The following is a 24,489-nucleotide window of genomic DNA, read 5'->3' as shown; positions in this document are numbered from 1 at the left end:
TGGGCGAGTTGTATAAGGGGCAAGGCCGGCGCCGGACTAGCGGCGGCCGAGCCAGGGCTGCGCGGCTGGGCGGGACTCGGACGCAGCCGCAGGCGGGAATCCCGGGCTCTCGGTTTCAGGAGCAGAAGTTCGGGCGGCTCGGGCCGGTGGGTAGGGACTGAAAAGGCTGCGAAGCCCGGCGGGGTCGAGGTGCGGAGTTTGCTGGTCCGAGGCTCCTCGTAAGGTAAGAGGAACCTCCCCGCCCGCCTGGGCGCCGCGGGAGGACTGGCGCCCGGAGTTCAGCTTCTCAACATCCGCCCGGATTGGGAAACGGAGCACATTGACGTTCCCGTGGTTTGGCACCTAGGAAGTGCAGCCACAAAAGTCATTGCTGCCCCAGTTTCTTGCCCCTGCCCCTTCCTGTCGGGTGTGCAGATCTGAGCGTCTGAACTCCTGACCTCGGACAGGCACAGGTGAAGCGCTCCATAAATGCTCCCTTGTGAATGAGTGCGAGCAATCGGCGGCCAATAAATAGGAGACAGGTGTGCTGAGCCTCAAGTTGGGAACACCTGACGCGCAAGCCCTAATTAAGCCCTTATCGTTTGCTCTGATGCGCCAGCATTTGTCTTCATTTTACAGATGAGGAATCAGAGGCTCAGAGACATGAAGTGACTTCCCCAAGGCCGCACAGCTCGTTCGTGGCTGAGACTGTATTGCAAACCTCGAGTGTCCGGTTCCAAGTCAGTGCCAAGTGCAGTTACAGAGAACAGCAGGAGGGAAGAGCCTGTCGACAGGTGAGGAAAGAGTGCTGAGACAGGCCCTCGTGCCCCCTTTTCTTCCCCCAGAGCCGCGTCCTCCCCCTCCTGCCCCTGCCAGGACATTGAGCAAAGATTTACTGAAAAATGTTGGTAAATCTGGGCTTTGCTGTTTTCTGGGCTTTGCTTTTCCTGAAGGCAAAACAAAACATGCTCACCGACAGCATGTGGAAGAGCCAAAGAAGAAAATTAGTGTGCCGGGGACTTTTTTTTTCCTTTCCAGTTTAATTTCTTTGGAAGAAAAACAAAGCTGGTTTTTCCCTGGTGTTGAGGGAAAAAGACAGATGCTAAAGTCCAGCCCAGCTCTGCTGCTGACAGGCTGTGTGACTTTGAGTAATTCACTTCCTCCTGGGCCTTGATTTCCCCATCAGAGGAGTTATTAGCCTAGGTTTCCATGGAAACACTACTGGGGGTTCAGGAAGAAGGTCTGTCTAATCTGCGTGCTAAATGAGTCAGGCCCATCCGGAATGTGGGCCCCTACCTGGGCTTTCCATTGGTGTGGGGAGGAGGAGGGGCAGTTCTTCAGCTGAAAAAGTTTTCAGTCCCCTCCTCTTGGGTCCTGCAGTCCTCAGTGACACTGTTCGTCTTTCTCACCCCCACCCTACAGGCCACTAGAGGTGCCAGCTGTTTGGAACTGAAACATGACAGAAGGGGAAGTGGAGAGTGAGGGCCAGGCCCCTTGGGCACTGATGGCCAGAGGACTGCTGAATCTGTACTGGGTGCTCAGCTGGCTCTGTGTGCTGCTGATGGTGGAGACAGTGTCGGGGGCCGGGGGCCCATCTGCAGGGACCCGCATTAGCTTCCAGTTTCCAGCCTCGGGTGTGAACCAGAGCCCCGTGGTAGACGTGAGTGTCCAGGCGGGAAACTGGCATCAGGTGGGGGTGTATTCAGCCAGTCAAGTATTTATTGAGCATCTACTGTGTAGCAGGCACTGAGCTAAACCTTGGGATATGCCAGGGCACGTATACTGTAGACAACAATCCCTGCCCTCGTGGAGCCAGCAGTCTCTTAGGAGGGTGGATAAAGAAGTAAGCGTGTAAATTTCAGGTGGTAAGATGCTCCGTGCTCAGCAGATAATAGGATAAAGTGATATTGGGGGTGGGGGTGGGGGCTGTGAGGAAGAAGGAGTATTTCCAACTATTTCAGCTTGGGGGGGGTCACAGATGGCCTCTGTGAGGAAGGGACCTTTGAGCCAAGCCCTGAGTGGAGAAAGGAAGCCACTTATACAGACATCAGAAGGAAGAACATTCCAGGTGGAGAGAAAGGCACGTGCAAAGGCCCTGAAGCAGGGACAAACTTAGTCAGTTTCTGGAGCTGTGAGGAGGCCAGAGTGGCTGGAACAGGGTGAGTGAGGGGGAGAGTGTTAAGAATGGGGATGGAGCTGTAGTGGTGGTCAGATTACAGAAGGCCTTGTAGGCTGAGGCTAGGAGGTGGGATTTGTTTTATGACAGTGGGGAGCCAGTGGAAGGTTTTAAGCAGGGCGATGTCAAGATCTGATTTATTTCTTCAAGGGATGTCTCTGGCTTCTCTGGGGAGAATGGATTGAGAGGGTTGAGGGTGGCAGCGGGGAGAACAGTGGGAAGGCTCCTGCAGCTCGCCAGGTGATGGTGGTAGTGGGAGATAGGAAAGAAGTGGTGGGATTTGGAGCAAGTATTGGAGGCACAACAAGCAGGGTGTGCTGATGGCTTAGACGGAGGGGCATGGTGGTGGAAGAAAGAGAGGCGTCAAGGATGGCTCCAGATTTCTGGCCTTAGCAGTGGGGGCGTGGAGGAGGATGGTAGTGCCACTGACTTGTATGAACGGAGGAAGCAGTGGGGACGCTTGGTGACAGCAAGGAGGCTTCCTCCCGAGGCAGGGAGGTTTGGGCCGTTGAGACAGGCCAAACGGAACTTGCATCATTCTGTTCTGACGTCTGTAAGGGGAGGAGAGGTCACAGTGGATCCAGAGTGGAAATCTGAAGGCAGGAGACTGCTCAAGATGACCCCTGCTGCACGGGGCTGGAGTTCTCTCTTTGTATTCTCTTCGGTGACGGTGACGGAGTAACAAACTCCTCCCCACTTGAACTGACAGCTGAGAGTGCTTAGCGCCCACACCAACTTTCTGGGGCTGCAGAGTACCTTCACGCCCATCATTCGAGGCAGACAGACAGATAATTATGCCTATTTTACAGATGGGCAAGTGATTTGTGGTTACTGTGGTTATAAAATTGCTGCCTCTTGGGGGCAGGAAAACGGGGGTTAACTGTGGCTTGTGTCAGATAATCTCTCTAAGTTATTGAGCACTTGGGCCAGCAATGTGCCTAGCTCATCAAGTCCTGTACCCAAACCCCTGAGATGGGTGTGGTTATCTCTGTGCTATAGGTGAGGACGCTGAGGTTCAGGGAGGGGAAGTTGGCCACGAGGGGAGTAGCAGAGCCAGGATGTGAACTCATGGCTGCCTCATGCTGAATCCAGACCCTTCCCCTCTGGTTCACTTGCCTCCCAGGACTGACACAGGTGGCTGCCCTCCTGGAAGTCCCACCAGCCTCTGGCCGGCTGCTGTCTGGCCAGCTTGCAGGCTGGGAGAGGCCACCGACTCCTCACCTAGGTCCTTTTGCATAGTCACTCGTTCAACAAATATTTATTGAGCACCTATTACGTGCCAGGAACAGTGCCACACGTGAGGGGTAAATCAGGGAGCAGATAAGCCCGGTTCCTGCCCTCGTGGAGCTTATACTCTAGTGGGGGACACAGATGAGAAGCAAGTCCACAGGTAAATCCACAGGATTTCACTGGGGGATGAGGAGAACAAAACAGGGTGGGACGTGATGGAGTGAGATGGAGAGGGGCAGCCGCTTTGCCTTGGGCTGTCAGGGAGGACTTCTCCGAGGACAGAGACCTGAAGCTTTGCAAAGATCTGGGGGAACAGCAAGTGCAAAGGCCCTGAGGCAAGAGCAGAATGACGTGTCACAAACAAACTTTGAGAGGCCTCTGCAACAGTGAGCTGGGGGTGAGGGACGAGAGAGGAGACAGGAGAGGTAATGGAGGCCAGATCGCCTGGGGCTGTGTGGACCGCTGGGCGAAGTTGGCCCGTTCCTAGGGGTAAGACGGGAGCCATGGTAGGATTTAGAACACAGGAGGGACGTGATCTGATTCCAGCTTTTACAGGGATCCCATTGGCTGCTGTGGGAGAATCAACTGTAAGGGCGGAGGCAGAGAGTAGGCTGGCAAAACGATCCGGTGAGATGCTGGTAGCAGCTTTGGGAAGGGGTCCAAATTAAGATGTTTGGAGGGGAAGCAGAAGACAGGGTTCTGTTGGGCCACCCAGTGCCCCACGCCCTAAGCCTGGGCTGGCCCAAGTGTGGCCTCAGAGGGCCAGAGACAGGTTTGGCATCAGACCACCAGGGCCCAGTGGTTCCAGGACACTCCTTTCGGGAAAGAGGAGGGTCTGGAAAAAAATCTCCACTTAGGGCAGATCTGACCGAGGCTGGACATTTGGGGCTGACCCTTGGGGGGGGGCGCGGAGGGGCCCGAGCTAACAGGTGCAGGGAGCTGTTTAGTCTCAGTTTTCCCCTCTGGAAAAAAGAGTAATCAAAGCTCATTTTACTGAGCACTGACTGTGTACCAGGCACTGTTCTAAGCACATGGATTAACTCATTTAATGCTTCATTTCAGGAGTTGGCAAACTTCAGCCCACGGGTCAAATTAGGTCCACGGCTGGGTTTTGTAGTCCAGGAGCTGAGAATGGGTTTTATATTTTCAAATGGTTGAAAAATTTTTTTCAAAGAACACTATTAAGTGACGCATGAAAACTTTGTGAAATTTGAACCTCAGTGTCCATAAGTCCAGTTTTATTGGAATACAGTCATGCCTGTTTACTATTGCAGATGATACTTTCACACGACAAAGCAGAGTGGAATGGTTTCAACAGAGACTGTCTGGCCTGCAGAGCGGAAAATATTTAGCCTTTTATAGAAAGAGTTTGCCGACCCCTGCCTCATTTTATAAAGGAGGGAACTGGGGCACAGAGAAGTTATGTGAGTTGTCCAAAGTCGCACAGCTATGAGTAGGGAAGCAGAATTTGAACCCAGCCTGCATGGTTCCAGAGCCCTGTCCTCATAAGCACTGTACCACCCAGCCTTGCTGAGCAGTTGTCACAAGGCCATGGGGCCTTTGGGAAATGGCAGTGTTCATTTTCTGCTCCTGGGTTGGTGTCCTGGCGAGAGTCCTGTGATTTTTCCACCCCTTTGAAAACTTGCCCTATTGGGGTCCAGCTGCAGGGTTGGGAAAATAGGAGGAGGTGTAGCTACAGGACGTAGGAGAGTGGAATTGTAGCCCCAGGTCACATCTACAGTGCCTCTTTGGGGGGCTGATCAAATGAAGTTAAGAACGTGAGAAGTCTTTGAGAGTTCTTTAGCGTCTGCAGTTAACGGACTCTAGATGAGTGTTTGAGTTTCCTGTTGCTGCTGTAACAAATTATTACAAACATAGTGGCTTAAAACAGCACACATTTGTTATCTGGAGGTCAAAAGCCCAAAATGGGTCTCACTGGACTAAAATCAAGGTGTGGGCAGGACCATGTTCCTTCTGGGGGCTCCAGGGGAAGGCCCATTGCATTGCCCTTTCCAGCTTCTAGAAGCTTCCTGCATTCCTTCCTTATTTTGTGGCCCCTTCCTTCATCTTCGAAGCCACCAGCCTAGCATCTCTCTCAGTCTCTCTCTCTGACTCTCTGACCTATGCCTCCATCACATCTCTTTCTGTCACTCGGACGCTCCCACCTCCCTCTAAAAAAAATCCTTGTGATTACATTTAAAGGCCTCCGGATAATTCTGGACAATCCCCCCATCTCAAGACCCTCAATTTGATCACCCCTGCCAGAGTCCCTTTTGCCATGTAAGGTCGCATATCCACAGGCTCTGAGAATTCCTAACCTGGACATCTTTGGGGACCACTATTCAGCCAGGGAGGATGAACCAGGAGCTTGTGACTCCACATGTCCCTCCCAGCCCCCTCGTCCCCCAAGCCATCCCCGTACTGCCCATGTACCTGCACAAGGAGGTGCCATTGGCTGCAAGTAACAACATTTGGAGAGGGCATCTAGGTAGGGAAAACCTGAGCCCTTTTTTTTTTTTAATCCTACTATAGTTTAATTAATGGTATTGTACCAATGTTAATTTCTTAGTTTTTAAAAATATTTTTATTTATTTATTTTTGGTTGCGTTGGGTCTTTGTTGCTGCGCCTGGGCTTTCTCTAGTTGCGGCGAGCGGGGGCTACTCTTCGTTGCGGTGTGTGGGCTTCTCATTGCAGTGGCTTCTCTTGTTGTGGAACATGGGCTCTAGGCACGTGGGCTTCAGTAGTTGTGGCACACGGGCTCAGTAGTTGTGGCTCGCGGGCTCTAGAGCACAGGCTCAGTAGTTGTGGCGCACGGGCTTAGTTTCTCTGCAGCACGTGGGATCTTCCCGAACCAAGGCTCGAACCTGTGTCCCCTGCATTGGCAGGTGGATTCTTAACCACTGCACCACGAGGGAAGCACCCAAGCCTTTCTTGTTGGGCCCAACTAACAAAATGGAAACGATTTAAAATTGTCCTCTTAATATTGGAGTTGTTTAATTGTTCGGCTTCTTGTTTTTTTCTTTTGTCCTACATTTATGTTTATTAAAAACTGCCACGAACAAACAAGGCCTGTACAAAAAGCAGCCAGGGCATCGATCACTTTAAAGTCATAATCTTGAGAGACACAATTTGCTTAGGACTCCACCATCTTCTGACTGAGCCACGTAGTCTTCCTCTGCCACGTCGTCTTCTTTGTTACTTCGAAATAGTCTTGAGAGATATTATCGCCTAGGACCCCCTCTTCCTCGGCCACGGCCTCTTCCTGCAACAGCTTCCCTTTTCTTAAACTTCACCTTTGGTTCAACATCCACAAGAAATGTATCCAGAGGTAAGCTGGCTGGCAGTGAGAGATATTATCGCCTAGGACCCCCTCTTCCTCGGCCACGGCCTCTTCCTGCAACAGCTTCCCTTTTCTTAAACTTCACCTTTGGTTCAACATCCACAAGAAATGTATCCAGAGGTAAGCTGTCTGGCAGAATAAAATATCGAATGTTATTTCCTCGAATACTCAGTGTTTCCAGCTGTACAGGTTCTCTGTTCTTCAGGGTCATTTTCACAGCTTTAAGATGTGTATTCATGCTGACATCTACACCTGCGATTGTTCCATGGACCTGTGTTCCATTCTTTTAATTCAATGGTTACAGTTCCGTGACTCAATTTCATCAAAAATCTCACGAGCTTCATCCTAGCGGCGCCGTCGCCCTTTCGGTCCAATGGCGAACCTGTTTGGCTTCTTAATGGAGCCAGCGTGGACTTTGATAGTGTGCATTCTGATATTCAGTAATAAAGGGGGTGTGGAGAAGCACTTAACAAAACATATGTGGCACCAAGGTGCCAGCGGCCAGAGTGGGTTTGATAACAGTGCTCTGTAGGTGAGGAAAACAAGGCCCAGACCCTTTAAAGGGGCTGCTGAAGGTCGCCCAGCCAGCCGGTGGCAAAGCTGGGTCTCGGACCCAGGACTGCTTTTCCTCTCAGCTGACCCTGTCTCCCATACCAGTCTTACTGGTATAGGATTGAAAACTGACGGCCCACGGGCTTGTCTAGCTGCTATGATTTTGGATTTGGTTTCAGTGTTTGGGGCAGTGTGGGGAGGGGTTTTCTTTCATTTTATAACTTGGATGCCTTTCAGCAGGGCATGCACGCTCCAGCTCACCACCATTGCCAGCAGCCGCGGTGCTTTTAGACATTTATATAATCTGCCTGGCCCCCAAGGCATTGAGTTTGCAACCCTTTCCTGTCCAGCCTGGCCCTTGAAACTTGTTCACAGAGGGGAAAATATTTGACCCTCTCTGGATTCCCTGGGTGTCCTTAGTGACTCAGGGAAGAGGATGAGAAGGGAATGAGATGGTCTGAAAAGTCACCCACCCCAGACTCAGAGCAATGCTGCTTTAACTCTACCACCCCTGGGCAAAGCTGTGTTCGGGTCCTGATGGGCTTCGAGGGAGGGGATGGCCAGCTTGGGGCACGGGGGCAGGTAGGCTGCAGAGAAATGCGATTCTGGAGACCAGATTTGGGGGACCCGCCTTGCTGACTCACTCTGCTGTCAGGGAGATGGAGACGAGCTGGGCTGGGACCATCTCCCTGTGTCCTCCCTGGCTGACCGTGAAGACCAGGAGGTGGGGAAGAAGGCAGGAAGAGGAGGCTGCCCTTGCCCAGTTGAGCTCTTTCCCCAAGAGCTTCAGCTAGTAACTTTCAGGCAGACCTGAGTTTGAAACCAGCTAGCAGTGGTAGGCTATGTGCCCTGGGCCAAGTCACTTTGCCTCTCTGTGCCTCAGTTTTCTCATCTGTGAAGTGGAAACAATTGTACCAACCTCCTGGGTCTGTTTTTTTTTTTTTTAGAAGATGTTGGGGGTAGGAGTTTATTAATTAATTAATTTACTTTTGCTGTGTTGGGTCTTCGTTTCTGCGTGAGGGCTTTCTCTAGTTGTGGCGAGCGGGGGCCACTCTTCATCGCGCTGTGCGGGCCTCTCACTATCGCGGCCTCTCTTGTTGCGGACCACAGGCTCCAGACGCGCAGGCTCAGTAGTTGTGGCTCACGGGCCTAGTTGCTCCGCGGCTCGTGGTATCCTCCCAGACCAGGACTCGAACCCGTGTCCCCTGCATTAGCAGGCAGACTCCCAACCGCTGCGCCACCAGGGAAGCCCCCTAGGTCTGTTCTGAAGACTGAGTTGGGGTCCAGCACAATGTGTGTCAAAACAATTATGAGGCCATACTGTGTGCAAGACTTTGGTGGGAGGGACAGACATTAAAACAAGTCTGTGATCCTACAAATAACTGGGGATTTCAAAACACGAGAAGTGCTTTGTAAGAGAAGACCGAGGGTGATGGGAGCTTATAACTGGAGGATCTGCCCTACGCTGGGGGTGATCAGGGAAGCCTTCCTGGAAGAAACGTCTAAGAATTGGAGGATGAATGAGTGGTGGTCTTTTGAGGGAGGTGTACCAGGAAGAAGGGACAGTGCATGAAATAGGTACGGTGGGTCAGTGTGGTGTCTGTAGAGAGCCAGTAAGCAAGGGATGAGGAGATGACCTGAGGGCTCAGGGACAAGAAATCTCATCTCCAGTTTGGCATTGGTGGGAGTTCAGAGAAGGCTTGTGGAGGGGGTGGAACTGTGATTTGACAGAGCTTTTTTAAAAAAAAAAATTGTAATACAGCATACATAACCTAAGATTCACCATCTTAACCATTTTTAAGTGTACAGTTCAGGGGCATTAAAAACATTTACGCTGGGCAGCCATCACCACCATCCACCTCCAGAAGTCTCTCATCTTGCAAAACTGAAACTCTCCTCATTAAACAACTCCCCATTTCCCCCTTCCCCGAGCCCCTGGCAGCCACCATTCTGCTTTCTGTCTCTACGAGTTTGACTATTCCAGTTACCTCACATAAGTAGAATTACATACACAGTATTTGTCTCTTTGCAACTGGCTTATTTCACTTAGTATGATGTCTCCAAGGTTCATCCATGTTGTGGCCTGCGTCAGGATTTCCTTCTCTTTTAAGGCTGAGTGACATTCCATCGTGTGGATATGCCACGTTTTGCTTATCCATTCATCCATTGATGGACACTTGGGTTGCTTCTAAACCTTTTGACTGCTGTGACTCATGCTGCCATGAATATGGGTGTGCAAATGTCTCTTTGAGACCTGACTTTCAGTTCTTTTTGACATCACCCAGAAGTAGATTTGCTGGATCATATGGTAATTTGGGGGGTTTTTTCCAGTTTTATTGAGATACAATTGACTTACAGCACTGTATATAAGTTAAGGTGTACAGCATAATGATTTGACTTAACATATATTGTGAAATGATGCCCACGATAAGTTTAGTGAACATCCATCAACTCATAGAGATAGAAAAGAAAGAGGTTTTTTTTTTCCTTGTGATGAGAACACTTAGGAAATACTTTAACAACTTTCATGTATACCATACAGCAGTGTTAACTATAGTTATCACCTTGTACCTTACATCCCTGGTACTGGTTATTGTATTTTTAATTTGGGGTGGGGGGAACTGCCGTGCTGTTTTCCACAGCAGCTGCACCATTTTTACACACACAACAGTTGCACAAGGGTTCCAATTTCTCCCCATCCTCCCTAACACTAGTTATTTTCTGGTTTTGCTCATTTGGTTTGTGTAGTAGCCATCCTAATGGGTGTGAAGTGGTATTGACAAAGCTTTTGAACATAAAGTTTGAGAAGGGGGAGCTTCTAGGCAATGCCTAAGCAAATGCATAACCTCACAAAGGCCTAATATCCATTATATAAAGAGCTTCTATAAATCAATAAGAAGAAGCAAACAATTGAAAAAACTAGCAGTTTAAAGAAGGAATACAAATGGCCATTAACACACGAAAAGAGCACTTCACCATCCTCTGGGACTTGCAGCTTAACAACAGGGAGATTCCTACTACATTGGCTGGAACCAGACTTATGGCAGCCACCCTAACCCTAACCCTAACCTGGTAGAGGTGCAGGTGTAAACTCCTTTCCCATTGCTGGTGAGAGTGTGTCTAAGTAGAGCTTTAGGGAGGGTCTTTTGGCAAAATCCATCAAATGTTTAAGATGTTTCTCCCTCTGCAACAGACACTATCAGGGCCCTGCCCATATCCTTTGGACTCTACCATTTTGGTGGGCTTCTGTGGACTTCGAGTTCCCAGCATCTTTTTTCAGAACCACCCATAAGCATGGTAGGCCAGAAGTGCTGGGGACCTAGCCCCTCCCTCCCTGGCAGTGCTCACCTGATGACTGATAGGAGTTGGTGTATAAATACCCCAGCTCCCTTGCCCTCGGGATTACCAGCCCATGGTGGGAACCATCTCAACCAGCCTTCACTGGTTGCATTTCCGTCCCTGAGTCTCTTCTCCCTCTCGGTGCTTGTGTTCTATACACCTCCCAAATATTCTGCTTACTTAGACATCCTTGTCTCTGGGTCGCTCCTGGAGGAACTCAGACTGGGATACTCTCTGACTCAGCACTTTCACTTCTAGAATTCTCTCTGACAGAATATTTTCACGTGTACTCAGAGTCACGTGCAAGGAAGTTGATTTTGGTAATAATGAAAAAGTAGACACACTCATTGCCCATTAGTAGGGAAACGTTACCTCTACTATGTATCATCCATGATGTGAAATCCTAAGTCTCTACAGTGGCAGGGGTGGGGCGGCGAGGGTGGTAATGGTTAAGGACAGGGATTCTAGAGCCTCAAACTGCCTGGGTTCCAACCCTGTCTCTACCACTGAGTGGGCCCTGGGATATTGTCTTAGTCTCCTTATCTGTATAATGGGTAGGTTAATAGTACCTTCCTCATAAGATCATTGTGCAGATTAATTGAGGTACATTTTAAGCTCTTAGCACTGCACCTGGCATATAGAAATCCCTCAGAATGTTTTGACTTTTATCATCCCCTTCATCATCATGTGCATCAATATATCAATACGTGGCACATACGTGAAGTGGTAAAAGTTAAGTTGCAGAAACGAGCTTGAGGATGGACACATTTCTATGAAATAAACTGTATGCTAGGATGTATGTACAAATATCATTAAACTGAGAAATGTCTGTAAGGGTCTGCTTCAAACTGATCATAGTAGGACATCTGGAGAGAGGTGGGATCATGGAGGGCAGGGATGAGAAGGGAGAATTCAGAAATCTTTATGTATTGTTGCTTTTTGTTTCATTTTAAATACACCTATTCAGGACTTACTTGGGTTAGTTTCAAACACAAGTTTATTTTTAAAAATTAAAGTGTGCAACTGGCACCAGGAGGCCTTGGGAGGCTTAGAGACCAGGATGAAGGAGGTTATCTTCACTGCTTAGGTGGGGCTGGTCCAGTCAACCACAGGGTGTCGGGCCCTGATGTCCCCCCTCCCTTCCCACAGTGTCGAGAAGTGTGTGGCCTGAATGCCTCTAACCGCTGTGATTTCGTCCGCTCCAACCCTGACTGCCGCAGTGAAGGGGGCTACCTGGACTACCTCGAAGGCATCTTCTGCTGCTTCCCACCCGACCTCCTCCCTCTGGCCGTCACTCTCTACGTGAGGCCCCGCTCCGGGGAGCTGGTGAGAGGGGCGGGTGGCCCCAGCGGGACTTAATGCCCTTTTCCCTTTCCGGTCCCGCAACCCAGGCTTTTTGGCTGCTCTACCTGTTTCTGATTCTGGGAGTCACCGCGGCAAAGTTGTGAGTTTGGCCTTGGGCTCATATCCACCTTATACATAGGAAAATGGAATCCTAGGAGGTTGACACTGGGGTGACCCTGGGCTTGGGGGGAAGGATGGGGGCAGGAGCCACTCATTGTGGAAACACTCACTGTTTGCCTTTTCTCCATAGTTTCTGCCCTAACTTGTCAGCCATTTCGACCACACTCAAGCTTTCCCACAATGTGGCAGTATCCTTTGTCCCCGAGGGATGGAGGGCAGTTAGGGCGGGTGGCTGGGAGACAGGGTGGCAGCTCATGGCCAGGAAAGGCCTGTGCAGGCCAGAGCCCCTGCACTGAGGCCCCTTGACACGCTCCCCCCAGGGCGTCACCTTCCTGGCGTTTGGGAACGGGGCACCGGATATCTTCAGCGCCCTGGTGGCCTTCTCAGGTCCGCGCACAGCCGGCCTGGCCTTTGGGGCACTGTTTGGTACGAGAGGCCCCGGCTGGGGTGGGGTGGGGCAGCAGGAGGGGGCGCAGGGTGGACCAAGCTTGGCATCCTCTCCTCCAGGCGCAGGCGTGCTGGTTACCACTGTGGTGGCCGGTGGCATCGCCATCCTGCACCCCTTCACAGCAGCCTCGAGGCCCTTCCTCAGGGACATCATTTTCTACATGGTGGCCGTGTTTCTGATCTTCACTGCACTCTACCGCGGCAGGGTCACGCTGGCATGGGCCCTGGGTGAGCGGCCACAGGACCAGTGCGGGCTCATCCCAGGGCTGATGCCTGGGAGGCATGGGGGCACAGGAGGGAGTGGTCAGCAGGGCACAGAGTCACCTTTGGTTCCAGGTGTTGGAAACCCTACTCAAGATGGCTTGAGCGAAAAAAGGGGACTCGTGGTTCGGATAACCAAAGAGGGCAGGGCAGAGTCGGGGTGATGTTCTGAATTTTTACAATTTCAAATTTTAACAAGCAGTACAGCCAGGATGCTGACTGTGGCCGTCAGGGTCCCGGCAGCATGTCCATTCCATCCAGATGGTTCAAATGACATGAATGGCGGGACAATTTACAGAGGGTTAAGGAAGCCAACAAGGGATGCTGAGATGCAGAGACACTAGGGACCAGCAACAGTGGGAGCCCCTGAAGGGGCAGAGAGTGGGGTGCCTGGAGCCTGCTGAGGGCTACAGGCCCAGACCTGGGACCACCCAACATGAGTGACAGTTATGGAGGGTCACAGTCCCGGCTGGAGACAGGGTACCACAGCAGGGAGGGAGCAGGGAAGGAGTGCCGCAGACCCTCCCCTCCTGCCTTCTGTTTTGCCGTCAGGGCTCCGTGGGTGGGCCCAGGGCAGCCAGAGTTCAGGGGATGCAGTCTGCAGGGCTCAGCCTCCCAGGCCACAGAGCAGGACACCGACCCTTCACACTTGAATTGTGTCCTAGAGGCCACTGTCTGTACCAGGCGTTACACCCACCGTTGACTGCCAGATTGGTGGTGGGGAGGCAGGTGGTGGACTTGGTAGGAAGGGAAGATGGGCCAAGGAGGGCAGGGGAGGGAGCAGGGCTCCAGGAAATGGCCATTTGCCTACTGGTGCTGGGCTGGGCTTACACAGGTAGCCACCACCACCAGGCCCCAGTGACAGAGCTGGCAGCTCTGTTCTCTGGGCCCTGTGGCCAGGCTGCCACTTGGTGACAGCGTGCCCTTGTCTGCAGGTTACCTGGGCTTCTACGTGTTCTACGTGGTCACTGTGGTTCTCTGCACCTGGATCTACCAATGGCAGCGGAGGAGATCCTTGGTCTACTCTGTGCCGGGCACTCCAGGTAAGGTCCGAATGGAGCCCCCAAGGGAGGACCAGTGGGCCTGGTGCCCTCCTTGCCCTTCAGTGCTGCCTTGTGTCTCTTGAGGCCTTTGCCAGTGCCCATCTCCTACGTTTTCTACTCATTCGACCAGGGTCCCACCTCTGCACTTTTGCTTGTGCTGGTGAAGCCTCCTCATCACCTGCTTGTCCAAGTTCACTAGTCCTTCATGCTGCTGCTTGTTGCCAGGGCACATCTTCGTAAAAGCTGTCACCGCTCGCATCCAGGAATGCGCCCCCTACCGTCGGGGTAAAATCCAGATGCTTCCATATGCGCAAATACTTGCACACACGTATCCGCAAACACACACATCCACAAATACACATACAACACGCACATACACAACATATACATATATAAACACACATTCACAAATAACATACACAGCCCACACATATATACAAATAACGCGCATAGCACACCCTCCCAAATACACACACATACAATATATATACATACATGCTACATACATGTACACAAATACATGCACGACACACATACTCAAATACATGTACCACACACATGCAAATACATGCGCACACATATCCACAAACACACATCTACATCCACAAATACATATACTACACAAATATACACACACAAATACACATATGTGCATATATGGCATACACAACACATCTATAAATACACATGCACAAATACATATACACATAGTCCACACATGTACACAAGTTCATATATAAACATGCACACACATATACAAAGGACACACATATACAAATATATACACAGCGTACACATACAACACACAAATACAAAATGCACATATATACAATTTATTGAGTAAATTATCAATAATTGTCAATAATTATTAAATCATCAAATTCATTCTTTTCAGTAAGACTGTAAGATAGGGCCTATTGTATTATCGTCTTTTTGGGTGAGGAAACAGGGAAGTCAAATTCTTCCCAGGCCATAGGTACTGGAGAGGGGCAGAGCCAGGACTTGACCCTTGTTCCCCAGACCCCAAAAGCCATCCCCCTACCCACAATGCCAGAGGCCACAATTGGGAACCTACAGAGCACCTTTTCTGTACAGAAGTGTTGTTTTTTAATGGTGTGACCAGTGTGTTCTTTTAAAAAACATTAGGCCAAGATTTAAAATGAAAAGATTTTGTTTTAATTTTTAAAATATTTATTTATTTTATTTATTTTGGCTGTGCTGGCTCTTAGATGCAGCATGCAGGCTTCTTAGCTGCGGCATACACACTTTTTTTTTTTTCATACGCACTCTTAATTATGGCATGCGAACTCTTAGTGGCGGCATGCAGGATCTAGTTCCCAGCCCAGGAATCGAACCCAGGGCCCCTGCATTGGGAGCGTGGAGTCTTACCTACTGGACCACCAGGGAAGTCCTTAAAGTGAAAAGACTTGATATAAATTGTGACTTCTCTTGAAACATGAGACCATCTGGTCCTCCATCCCTGCCTGGCACAATGCCTAGAACTGAATGGGGCTTCCCCCTTAGGACAAGGTGTGGGTCCCCAGTTTGCCCCAGTCCCCACCACTCTGTCGTCAGCCCCAACACGTGGAGGTGGGTTGATTGCAGACCTGATTGGAAAACCAGAATTCCGCCACTCAGCCTGTTTCACTTGGTCCCATGATGTGCTTGGTCCCTTTCAGCGTGTGAGCCTGAGAACCTTGCACTTGATCTGCTGCCATTTGTGCTGGGCCTCAGCTTTCTTCTCCAGACTCATTTCATACCCCAAACTCCATGCCCAGCTGTGCAGGGCTACCCCCGTGTCCCTGAAGACGCTATGCTCCGTCTGGCTGTCTCTGGGCCTTTGCGTGTGCTGTCCCCTCTCCCTGGTGTGCCCTTCTTCTGAAAGACTTAAGGACTCAGCCTGGAGGGAGCTCTGCAGAGACCCCCAGGTGTCCATTCTGGGCTTGTACAGCTTTCAGACTCTCCCCAGCACAGCCTTTATTTCTCCATTCTGTTATTATTTGCTTGTATTTCCGTCTGTTGGACTGTGAGCTTCCAGAGGGCCAGACTCTATCTCATTACCTCTCAAATCCCTGGGGCCCTGACACAGGTGCTGGTGACTCCTCCTACAGGAAGTCTACCATGATTTTTCCTCTTCTGCCCTCTTTATCAACTGAGCCTTCAGAGTTCAGCACATATTACCCTGTTCTGTCTTTTAAACCCATCATAGGCCTCCAGGCTGGAACAGAAGGGGGAAATGAGGCCTGGAGAAGGGCCCAAAGTCACACAGAGGCAGAATCAGGACTAGCACTCCTCACTTGAGAAAGGCCCTTTTCCTTTTAGGCAGCCCTGCTTTACAGGGCTCAGTCCTCTAATCATTCCCAAGGACTCCCAAGAAAAGTTGCAACTGGAAAAGAAAAATATGATGGGTTCCAAATTCTGAAAGGTACAAAATTGAAGTCAGTAGATGTTTCAATTATGTCTTCAGACACCCTTATTCAATTTAGCATTATGGCTGCCTCATTACATTTGAAAATGGTTTGTGAGTTAGACTTCCTCAATCTGTAAGAATTCCTGAGCGTGCAGGGTGATTGCTGAGAAATCCAAAATACAGAGGGCCTGGACACTTGCACCCTGAAAACTGTCCTGTCCCAGAGGTGCTCTACCCTAGAACAGTGGTGGGAGGGTCTGGGCGCCCCAGCTGGCTCACAGGAAACTCCCCTCTCTCCTACAGAGATGCTCTCAGGTTCTGAGGAGGATCGGGTGTCTTCTAATACCAACAGCTATGACTACAGTGAGTCCAGTGCCCTGTGCCTGGCTGGGATGGAGAGGTGGGGAGATGGGGCCATCCAGGCCCCACCTCGGCTAAGCTCTGGGCCAGGTTTGCCTGCACCCCTACCAGGCCCTGGGCTTTTCCTTCTTCCCAAGGGTTGGGGGGACTGGTGGGAGGGGGAGGGAAGAGGGTTTCCCGGAGGCTGAGCCAGCCATGGACAGCTGCCCCTCCCACCTTGCACCCCCAGGTGAGGAGTACCGGCCACTGCTCTTCTGCCAGGAGACCACGGCTCAGATCCTGTTGCAGGCCCTCAACCCCCTGAATTACAGGAAGTGGAGGACCAAGCCGGTGTACTGGAGGGCCCTCAAGGTGTTCAAGGTAAGGGGGGGACTCTGAGCCAGGCTCCTGGCTTCATGACAGCACAGGACAGTTGCCCCTCAACCTCCTCCAGAGCAATGAGGGGAGGGTCGGCCTCTGCTGAGGACTTGATGGGGAAATAGATGAGCTGGGACTTGATGGGGAAACTGAGTCATGGAGCATAGCTGGGGCTCTGCGCCCCATGGAGGAATGAGAGCATCTTCTCAGGGACAGAGAGACAGGAGATGGGGACCCCTCCTGACCAGGTGAGGGCAGGGAACTGGGACGGGGAGGGAGTGGGTCATAGTGAGTCCAAATGAGGCCGAGATTGCTCTCCTCTGATCCCCACTGCTTCCCTGACCTAAATGTCTCCTGAGGTCTCGATGTGGGCAGGGGTATCCAGGCTGGTTTACACGAGGCACAACTGCAGCTGCCTTCCACCACCCAGACCGAAAAAGTCAGGGGTCTCACCTCACAGCCCTCCAACGTGGATACCTCTTAGGCCTTCTCAGACCCAGGGGGTAGATAATGAACTATATTTATACCTCACAGTGGCTCTGGCTACATCATGACCTTGGGCAAGTCACTTCATCTCTCTGAGCTGCAGTTTTCTCCACTGAAAAATGGGGATAATGACAGTACCTTTCTTCTGGAGTGGTTGTATTAGTAAGTTATTGCTGCAACAGTGCTGTGTAACAAACAACCCCCCAACATCTCATTAACTTATGATGACAGTATTCTTGTTCAAGAGCCTATAAGTCATCTAGGGTGACTCTGGTTGGTGGTTCAGGTCTGCCCCCCATCTCATTCTGGGGCCAGTGGGATTGTGCTCTTTTCTTGGCAGAAAAGACCGAGGCAAACTCTCCAAGCACATTTTAAGCCTCTGTTCACATCACATTCACCAACAGCCTGTTGGCCAAAGCAAGTGACATGGCCAAATTCAACATCAGTGGGACAGGGAAATATATTCTGCAGACTCTAGTCATTTGACAAAGTGTGGGAGTGTTTAATTCTGTTACGGGAAGGGACTGAAGAGTTGGGAACCATATCCAGCCTACTACAGTGATTGTGACCATTTAATGAACTAATATATGTAAAGGGCTGACTCTGGTGCTTAGCATATAGTAAGCACTCCCTAAGTGTTATCAGTGGTTTAGTTACCGGCTGAAAACACAAGGTATGGGGTTAGTCAGAGCTGCCCCTCTATTCTGGTTTCATATACCCTTCTGTGTGGCTTTGGCAAAGTTTCTTAACCTCTCTGAGCCTCAGTTTCTTTATCTGAAAGGTAGGAAAATTAGACTTCCTATTCACAGCGTTGTCAGGATTAGCAGTTGGGGTGCTGTACTAGCCCTCGGTGTGTGGCAACGTGTTACAGCAGCAGTAGGAGGCTAATCCAGGCAGTTGGGGGCCTGCACACGGTGGGTGCTCTATTAGCAACAGCCTTGTTCTTGAGTAACTGAGCTCAGGGTGGGGCCAGCCGAGCACAGGCCTCACTGCCTTCCCACACTTGACAGCTGCCCGTGGAGTTCCTGCTGCTCCTCACTGTTCCCGTCATGGACCCCGACAAGGAGGATGGGAACTGGAAACGGCCCCTCAACTGCCTGCACCTGGTCATCAGCCCCCTGTTCTTGGTCCTGACCCTGCAGTCGGGGGCCTGTGAGTATCCCCTCCCTAGGCCAGCCCACTTCCCTCTCCCCCACATTCCCGAGTTTTCTTCTCAGCCACACCAGGGGACCCTGGGCCAGAGGGGCAGTCCTGGCACTTAATGTGTGCTTGTGCCATGAAGGCCACCAGCCCCCCGCAGTCTCTTGGTCCAGGCCCGCTGGCTGCACATGGAGACTGGACACTGGTGGCCCCCGGACCAAGACCAGCCCTCTGGCTTGTCCCCTTGCCTTACACAATTTGCAGGCTTCACGTCAAAATCCAGGCCTGGGCTTCTCAAGAAGGTCTGGGCCACATTCCTAAAAGCAAAATTGGCTGGAGCTGAGCAGAGGGGCATCCCCACACACACACAACACAGGTGCCCACTGAGTGATTCCTCACAGGTCCCTCCATTGCCTACTGGGTGACCCGGGTGGGTTACTTCACTCGTTTGTGTGACCTGGCCGGTCCCCACTGGCACTGAGTCTTCCCCCGCCTGCCCCAGGCTTTCCTTTTCTGACCTGTTCTGGCTAAAGCAACACCCAGTCTTGTCGGGTGTCTTCTAACTCCCGTTACCTAGGTTCTTCCTGTTGTCTGACCTTAGTATCTCATGCTGCCCATTCCTCTCTCTGTCATCTGGGCTCCTGCCCCTCAACCCAGGGGCATCTCCTGGAGTGGAGGTAGGGCTCTGGTAGCAAATGCATGGCTGGCTGTGGCTTTTTTGCTAAAGAGTGTCCGGATGAAAAGGCTGCCAAATTCTCTGTGTTTCTCCTCCATTTTATGGGAGGACACGGGCACTGAGGGAAGGAGCGTCCATCAGGACACAGTGTGGCCCCAGAGCTGGGAAGGGCGCCCCCTACGGGTACCAGCTGTCTGGTTCATTATGGCCGGCCTCTCCAGCCTGCAGGCTGGCTTCCCCATCCTTGTGGCTTCTTAAAAGAGGGGCTCCCAAGCGTTAGTCATTCAGGAACGATCTTGATTTTTCTCTCACTCTAAACTGTTATATCTGATACTTAAATCAGCTTTTTTTTTTTTATTGGAAAGGAGTCTGTATCACCTGCATCAGTAGGAAACTGGCATCATTTCCAATGCATTTAAGGTATTTAAATTTGTTAGAGTGAGAGAATTGAAGAAGGAATCCGTTTCCTGAGATGTGATTCTATGATATTTAGTGTCTTGTCCACCTGCCCCACCACCATCTAGTGGTAGCTGGTCCAGGCTAATGCATTTGTGACGCCGCTTGTGGGCCGAGCGCTGGATGGAACCCCCAGACTGTGGGAGTAGCGCAGTTATGCATGATGTACACAGCAGTTTATGGTAAAAATGGGTCATTTTAATACACAGTGCTCAATAATCTTGTAAATGTCCCCCTCAAAAATGTCAGGGAACAGTTCAAGTAGAATTTCAGCTTTGGGTGCTGATGGTGGAGCTGAAGCTTCCTCCCTGAGTCTTAGGGAGATGTGTTGTCCTTCTTTTCTGGTTTACAAGACCAGGGTAATGAAATATACTACAAAGACTCTTCATTTTAGGAGATTATTTTCAATGATGCCGATTACTGGTATTAATACTAGAATTAGAAGTATAAAATAGATGCTAGCTTTCCAATGATGTCGAAGGGGTGTTCTACAGGCCGTCCTCCAGTTCGTGTTAGTGCTAATAGGTCTGCCACTAGTACTCAGTACAGACACTGACTAAGAGGTTGGAATGTTATGCTTCGTTGCTTGGATATGTGGAGTATTGGGATAAATGCTAGGATTAAGATTGAAATGACGAGGGCTGGGACTCCTAATTTGTTGGGGATTGATCGTAGGATTGCCTATGCGAATAGGAAATACCATTCTGGTTTAATGTGTGGTGGTGTGTTGAGGGGGTTTGCTGGGGTCTCCTAGTAAGTTGGGTGAAAATAAAACGAATATTAGTAATGCTAGAACTAGTAGTAAGGCACCTAAGATGTCTCTAATTGTATAGTAGGGGTGACATGGAATGTTATCTATGTTGGATGAAATTCCTGTGGGATTATCAGGTCCTGTTTCGTGAAGGAATAGCAGGTGGACAGCTGCTAGTGCTGTGATGATAAATGGGAGGATGAAATGGAAGGCAAAGACTCGTGAGAGAGTTGCCTTATCTACAGAAAAGCCGCCTCATTCATTCGACACGTTTTGTCGAATGTATGGGATTGCTGAAAGAAGGTTGGTAATGACTTCTCCGCCTCAGAATGATACTTGTCCTCATGGTAATACATAGCCTATGAATGCAGTGGCTGTAACTGTGAATAGCAGAATAATTCCAATATTTCATGTTTCTAGGAAAGTATAGGACCCATAATATAGGCCATGTCCTCCGTGAATAAATAGGCAAATACAGAATATGGAAGCTCCATTTGCAGGTATATACCGAATGATTCATCCATAATTTACGTCTCGGCAGATGTGTGTCACTGATGAGAAAGTGGTTATTGTGTCTGATGTATAGTGTATTGCTAGGAACAAGCCTATCAGGATTTGTAAAATTAAATACCTACTAGAGAACCAAAATTTTATCATGATGAAATGTTTGATGGGGCTGGAAGATCAATAAGTGTGTTGATAATTTTTATTAATGGGTGTGATTTTCAGATGTTGGTCATTAGTGTTCTTACAGTTGAATAACAACGATGATTTTTCATGTCATTGGACGTGGTTAGATTCCATGTAAGAATAATGATAACATACCTTTATTTTGAGTACTATTTTTGTAATTAGTTTCGTGGGGTGTTCTTCAAAACTTTCACCTATTTATGGAGGACTTGGGTTGATTGTGGTGGTGTTGGTTTTGGAATTCTGTTGAATTTTGGTGGTTCATTTTTAGGTTTGATGCTATTTTTGATTTATCTAGGGGGAATACTGGTATTATTTGGTTATACAGTGGCTGCGGCTACTGACCCTGAAATTTGGTTTCTTTTTTTAAACTATTTTTATTTATTTATTTTTTATAAATTTATTTATTTATGGCTGCGTTGGGTCTTCCTTGAGGTGCGCGGGCTTCTCATTGCGGTGGCTTCTCCTGTTGCAGAGCGTGGGCTCTAGGCGCGCAGGCTTCAGTAGTTGTGGCTTACGGGCTCTAGAGTGCAGGCTCAGTAATTGTGGCACACGGACTTAGTTGCTCTGCGGCATGTGGGATCTTCCCGGACCGGGCCATGAACCCGTGTCCCCTGCAGGCGGATTCTTAACCACTGCGCCACCAGGGAAGTCCCGAAGTTTGGGTTTCTAATAAGACTGTTTTAGGAATACTTCTCTCAGGACTGATTGTAGAATTTTCAACAGTGCTATATGTTTTAAAAGACGAAGAGGTGGAAGTTTATTTAAGTTCAATGGACTAGGAGATTGGGTTATTTATGATACAGGTGATTCTGGCTTTTTTTAGTGAGGAAGCCATAGGAATTGCAACGTTATATAGTTTTGGTACTTGATGGGTGATTGTTACTGGTTGAGTACTGCTTATCGGTGTTGTGGTTATTATGGAGTTTGCTCGTGGTAATTAAATAAAATTATGCTTAGAGTAAGGGTAATGAGGAATGATAGGAAATATAGTTTGATTAGACCTTTTTGGTCTGAATCTAGTGTAGAGAATTTTAATTGAATAAGGGAAGTGGTTTTTGGTAAAACTCTAGTCAGATTAAGTCTAGGAGAGAAGATGCTGATTTTTGGCTTGTTGATAGATTTCACTAGGGTGGTAGGCGGTGTATGATAGTGGGAAAATACCCTACAAGTTTGGAGAATTTGAAGGTGCTTGAGGGGTAATTAAATTTTAAGTTTTGTGTAGTAAGATTAATTTCACGTGCTAAAGTTAAAGCCTAGGACAGTCACTGTGAGGGCAGTTAATTTTAGGTAGAACGGTATGGTTATTAGGAGAACTGAATGTTGCTGGAGATAATAAATCTGGCAAAAATGCTTCCAGTTAATAAGCATTTAATAGAATTAATCAGGAGCGGGTTATTTTCATTGATTAAAGTTAAGGCAGAGAATCAAGGGTAGAGATAGAGAGCTCTGCCTCGGGGGATGCCGTGTCCACCAGCCAAGCCTCCCAATCTCACTGCCAACCTCCATCCTCCCTCTCTAGGCCACCCCCAGAGCCATCTTTCTAAAGTGCCGCTCTTCACATGTTGTGGTCACTCCTCCACTCTAAGACCTCCATGGCTCCCCCGTGCCTCTTGGAAAAAGCCCGTGTCCTCCAACTATCATTCAAGGCCTCTGAGACCCTGAGCCAACCACCTTCTCCAGGCCTTTTTCTGCTACTGATGACACGAACTTGCTCAGTTCCTTCCCACCCATCTCTTCCCTCTTCCTGTAGAACCCTTGTGCCCCTCTCTGCTTATGACTCAGCTCACATCCTCAGCATGCCAAGAAGTCCTTCCTGACTACCCCATGCTCCAGTCACCTCCTGAAATTCCTCTAACGCAGGACTGGGAAATACAGAGAAAGGACCTCTCACCCAGGCGTCAGGTTCCAAAGCCAGCTCTATAAGTAAAAGTCACATCCGTCAAAATTACCCCCTGAAAATCTCCCACAGTGTATTGTGCACAAAATTTTATATATTCAGCCCCCTCGTGTAATCCTTATGCCCACTGATGTTTGCGAGCCCATGAGCTAGACTAAAGAAAGAACAAAAGGAAAATCTTGTTACATGTGCCTGGGCAGTTGAACCATCCATTGTCTTTGAGACTAGTGGTGAAAGGATGGTATGTGGAGAATTCTAGAGTGTTCTGCCTGCCTGCAGGGTTTCCTCCCTTCGGTGTTTTTATATGAAGCCTCTGGAACCTTCGTAACTTTATAATGGATTGGTTTGTGGAGTATAGACTTCTCAAGAGAGCCAGGATCAGTGGCTAAGGTTGTATTTGACTGTACAGTTCATCTCATGGAGCGATGCCCATCCATTGGTAATGCCTGGTTGGAGGGTGCTGTCTTGAAGCTCAGTTGGACCAAAGCATCATGGTTGATTAGTGATGTCTGCCATGGGCACGGGAAAGGGTAGTGGTAGTGAGTAGTCTTAGCTATTCCCATCCTAGCTCCACAACAGAAGGCTGGAGAGTGTTTTTCATGTGTCTGTTTTTTCTTTCCAATGTGAGTAGCTTGTGGGCAGGGGCTGTGTCTTTAATTTCTCTGTCTCCCTGAAGTGTCTAGGACAGGGCTGGGCACACATAGGAGGTATCTACCCTATATCCAAACAATCGAATTTTATCTGTGGGTTTTATCCATGGGTCTCCCCTCCACAGCATCTCAGTCATTCTTAGGGGGCTTCCAGGAGGAGGCGCCAAGTTGAAGCCACGGAGAGTGCCAGCTCCCTTTCTTGTCCCTCTGCAGATGGCGTCTATGAGATAGGTGGCCTCTTTCCTGTCTGGGCCGTGGTGGTGATCGCAGGCACAGCCTTGGCTGCAGTGACCTTTTTTGCCACATCCAACAGTGAGCCCCCCAGGCTTCACTGGGTAAGAAACTTAGACTCTCCAAGCTGGGAGAGGGGTCACTGAGGTCTCCTGGGCAGATGTTCTGGGACAATTTGGCCGCTCATCATTTTCCACCATGACAGGTCTTTACAGCCACTTTTAAGGAGTTTTGTGCCTGTTCAGGATCCACTTCATTTGGTAACAGCTTTATTTTATTGTGCTGTAATTCATACACCATACAAGTCACCTGTTTGAGGTATACAATTTAATGGTGTTCATTATATTCGGAGAGTTGTGCAACCATCACCACAATTTGAGAGCATTTTCATCACCCCAAAAAGAAACCCTGTTCCCAGTAGCCATCACTCCCCATCCTCCCCACCATCCCCTGGCCACCACGAGTCTGTCTGCCTCTCTAGATTTTCCTATTCTGTATATTTCACATACATGGAATCATACAATATGTGGTCTTTTATGACTGCCCTCTT

General features: G+C 49.5%; 1 protein-coding gene and 1 pseudogene across 3 annotated transcripts in view; one reads left to right on the top strand and one right to left on the bottom strand.

The window, feature by feature from the left end:
* The first annotated feature begins 1,401 nt into the window (after nucleotides 1–1,401).
* SLC8B1 (solute carrier family 8 member B1) overlaps nucleotides 1,402–24,489 on the top strand; it is a 29,757-nt gene continuing 6,669 nt past the window's right edge. The window contains exons 1-11 of one of the 2 annotated variants that reach the window (XM_007468575.1): nucleotides 1,402–1,639; nucleotides 11,767–11,919; nucleotides 12,009–12,061; nucleotides 12,212–12,269; nucleotides 12,402–12,507; nucleotides 12,589–12,756; nucleotides 13,725–13,832; nucleotides 16,546–16,605; nucleotides 16,832–16,962; nucleotides 18,456–18,597; nucleotides 23,922–24,043. In XM_007468575.1, coding sequence (XP_007468637.1) covers nucleotides 1,436–1,639; nucleotides 11,767–11,919; nucleotides 12,009–12,061; nucleotides 12,212–12,269; nucleotides 12,402–12,507; nucleotides 12,589–12,756; nucleotides 13,725–13,832; nucleotides 16,546–16,605; nucleotides 16,832–16,962; nucleotides 18,456–18,597; nucleotides 23,922–24,043 — 1,305 coding nt within the window. In that variant the 5' untranslated portion in view covers nucleotides 1,402–1,435. The remainder of the gene's footprint in view (nucleotides 1,640–11,766; nucleotides 11,920–12,008; nucleotides 12,062–12,211; nucleotides 12,270–12,401; nucleotides 12,508–12,588; nucleotides 12,757–13,724; nucleotides 13,833–16,545; nucleotides 16,606–16,831; nucleotides 16,963–18,455; nucleotides 18,598–23,921; nucleotides 24,044–24,489) is intronic. The other variant, XM_007468576.1, reaches the window with a different exon arrangement.
* LOC103086705 (small nuclear ribonucleoprotein Sm D1-like) lies at nucleotides 6,608–7,095 on the bottom strand (annotated as a pseudogene). Its single transcript, XR_457123.1, has 2 exons — nucleotides 6,754–7,095; nucleotides 6,608–6,648 (listed from the first exon to the last, which is right to left on the bottom strand). The product of XR_457123.1 is annotated as a small nuclear ribonucleoprotein Sm D1-like (transcript).

Source organism: Lipotes vexillifer, unplaced genomic scaffold, assembly GCF_000442215.2.
Source record: "Lipotes vexillifer unplaced genomic scaffold, Lipotes_vexillifer_v1.1 scaffold573, whole genome shotgun sequence".
NCBI lineage: Eukaryota > Metazoa > Chordata > Mammalia > Artiodactyla > Lipotidae > Lipotes > Lipotes vexillifer.
Note: the sequence above shows the minus strand (reverse complement) of the source record. Positions and strands in the feature narration are given on the sequence as shown.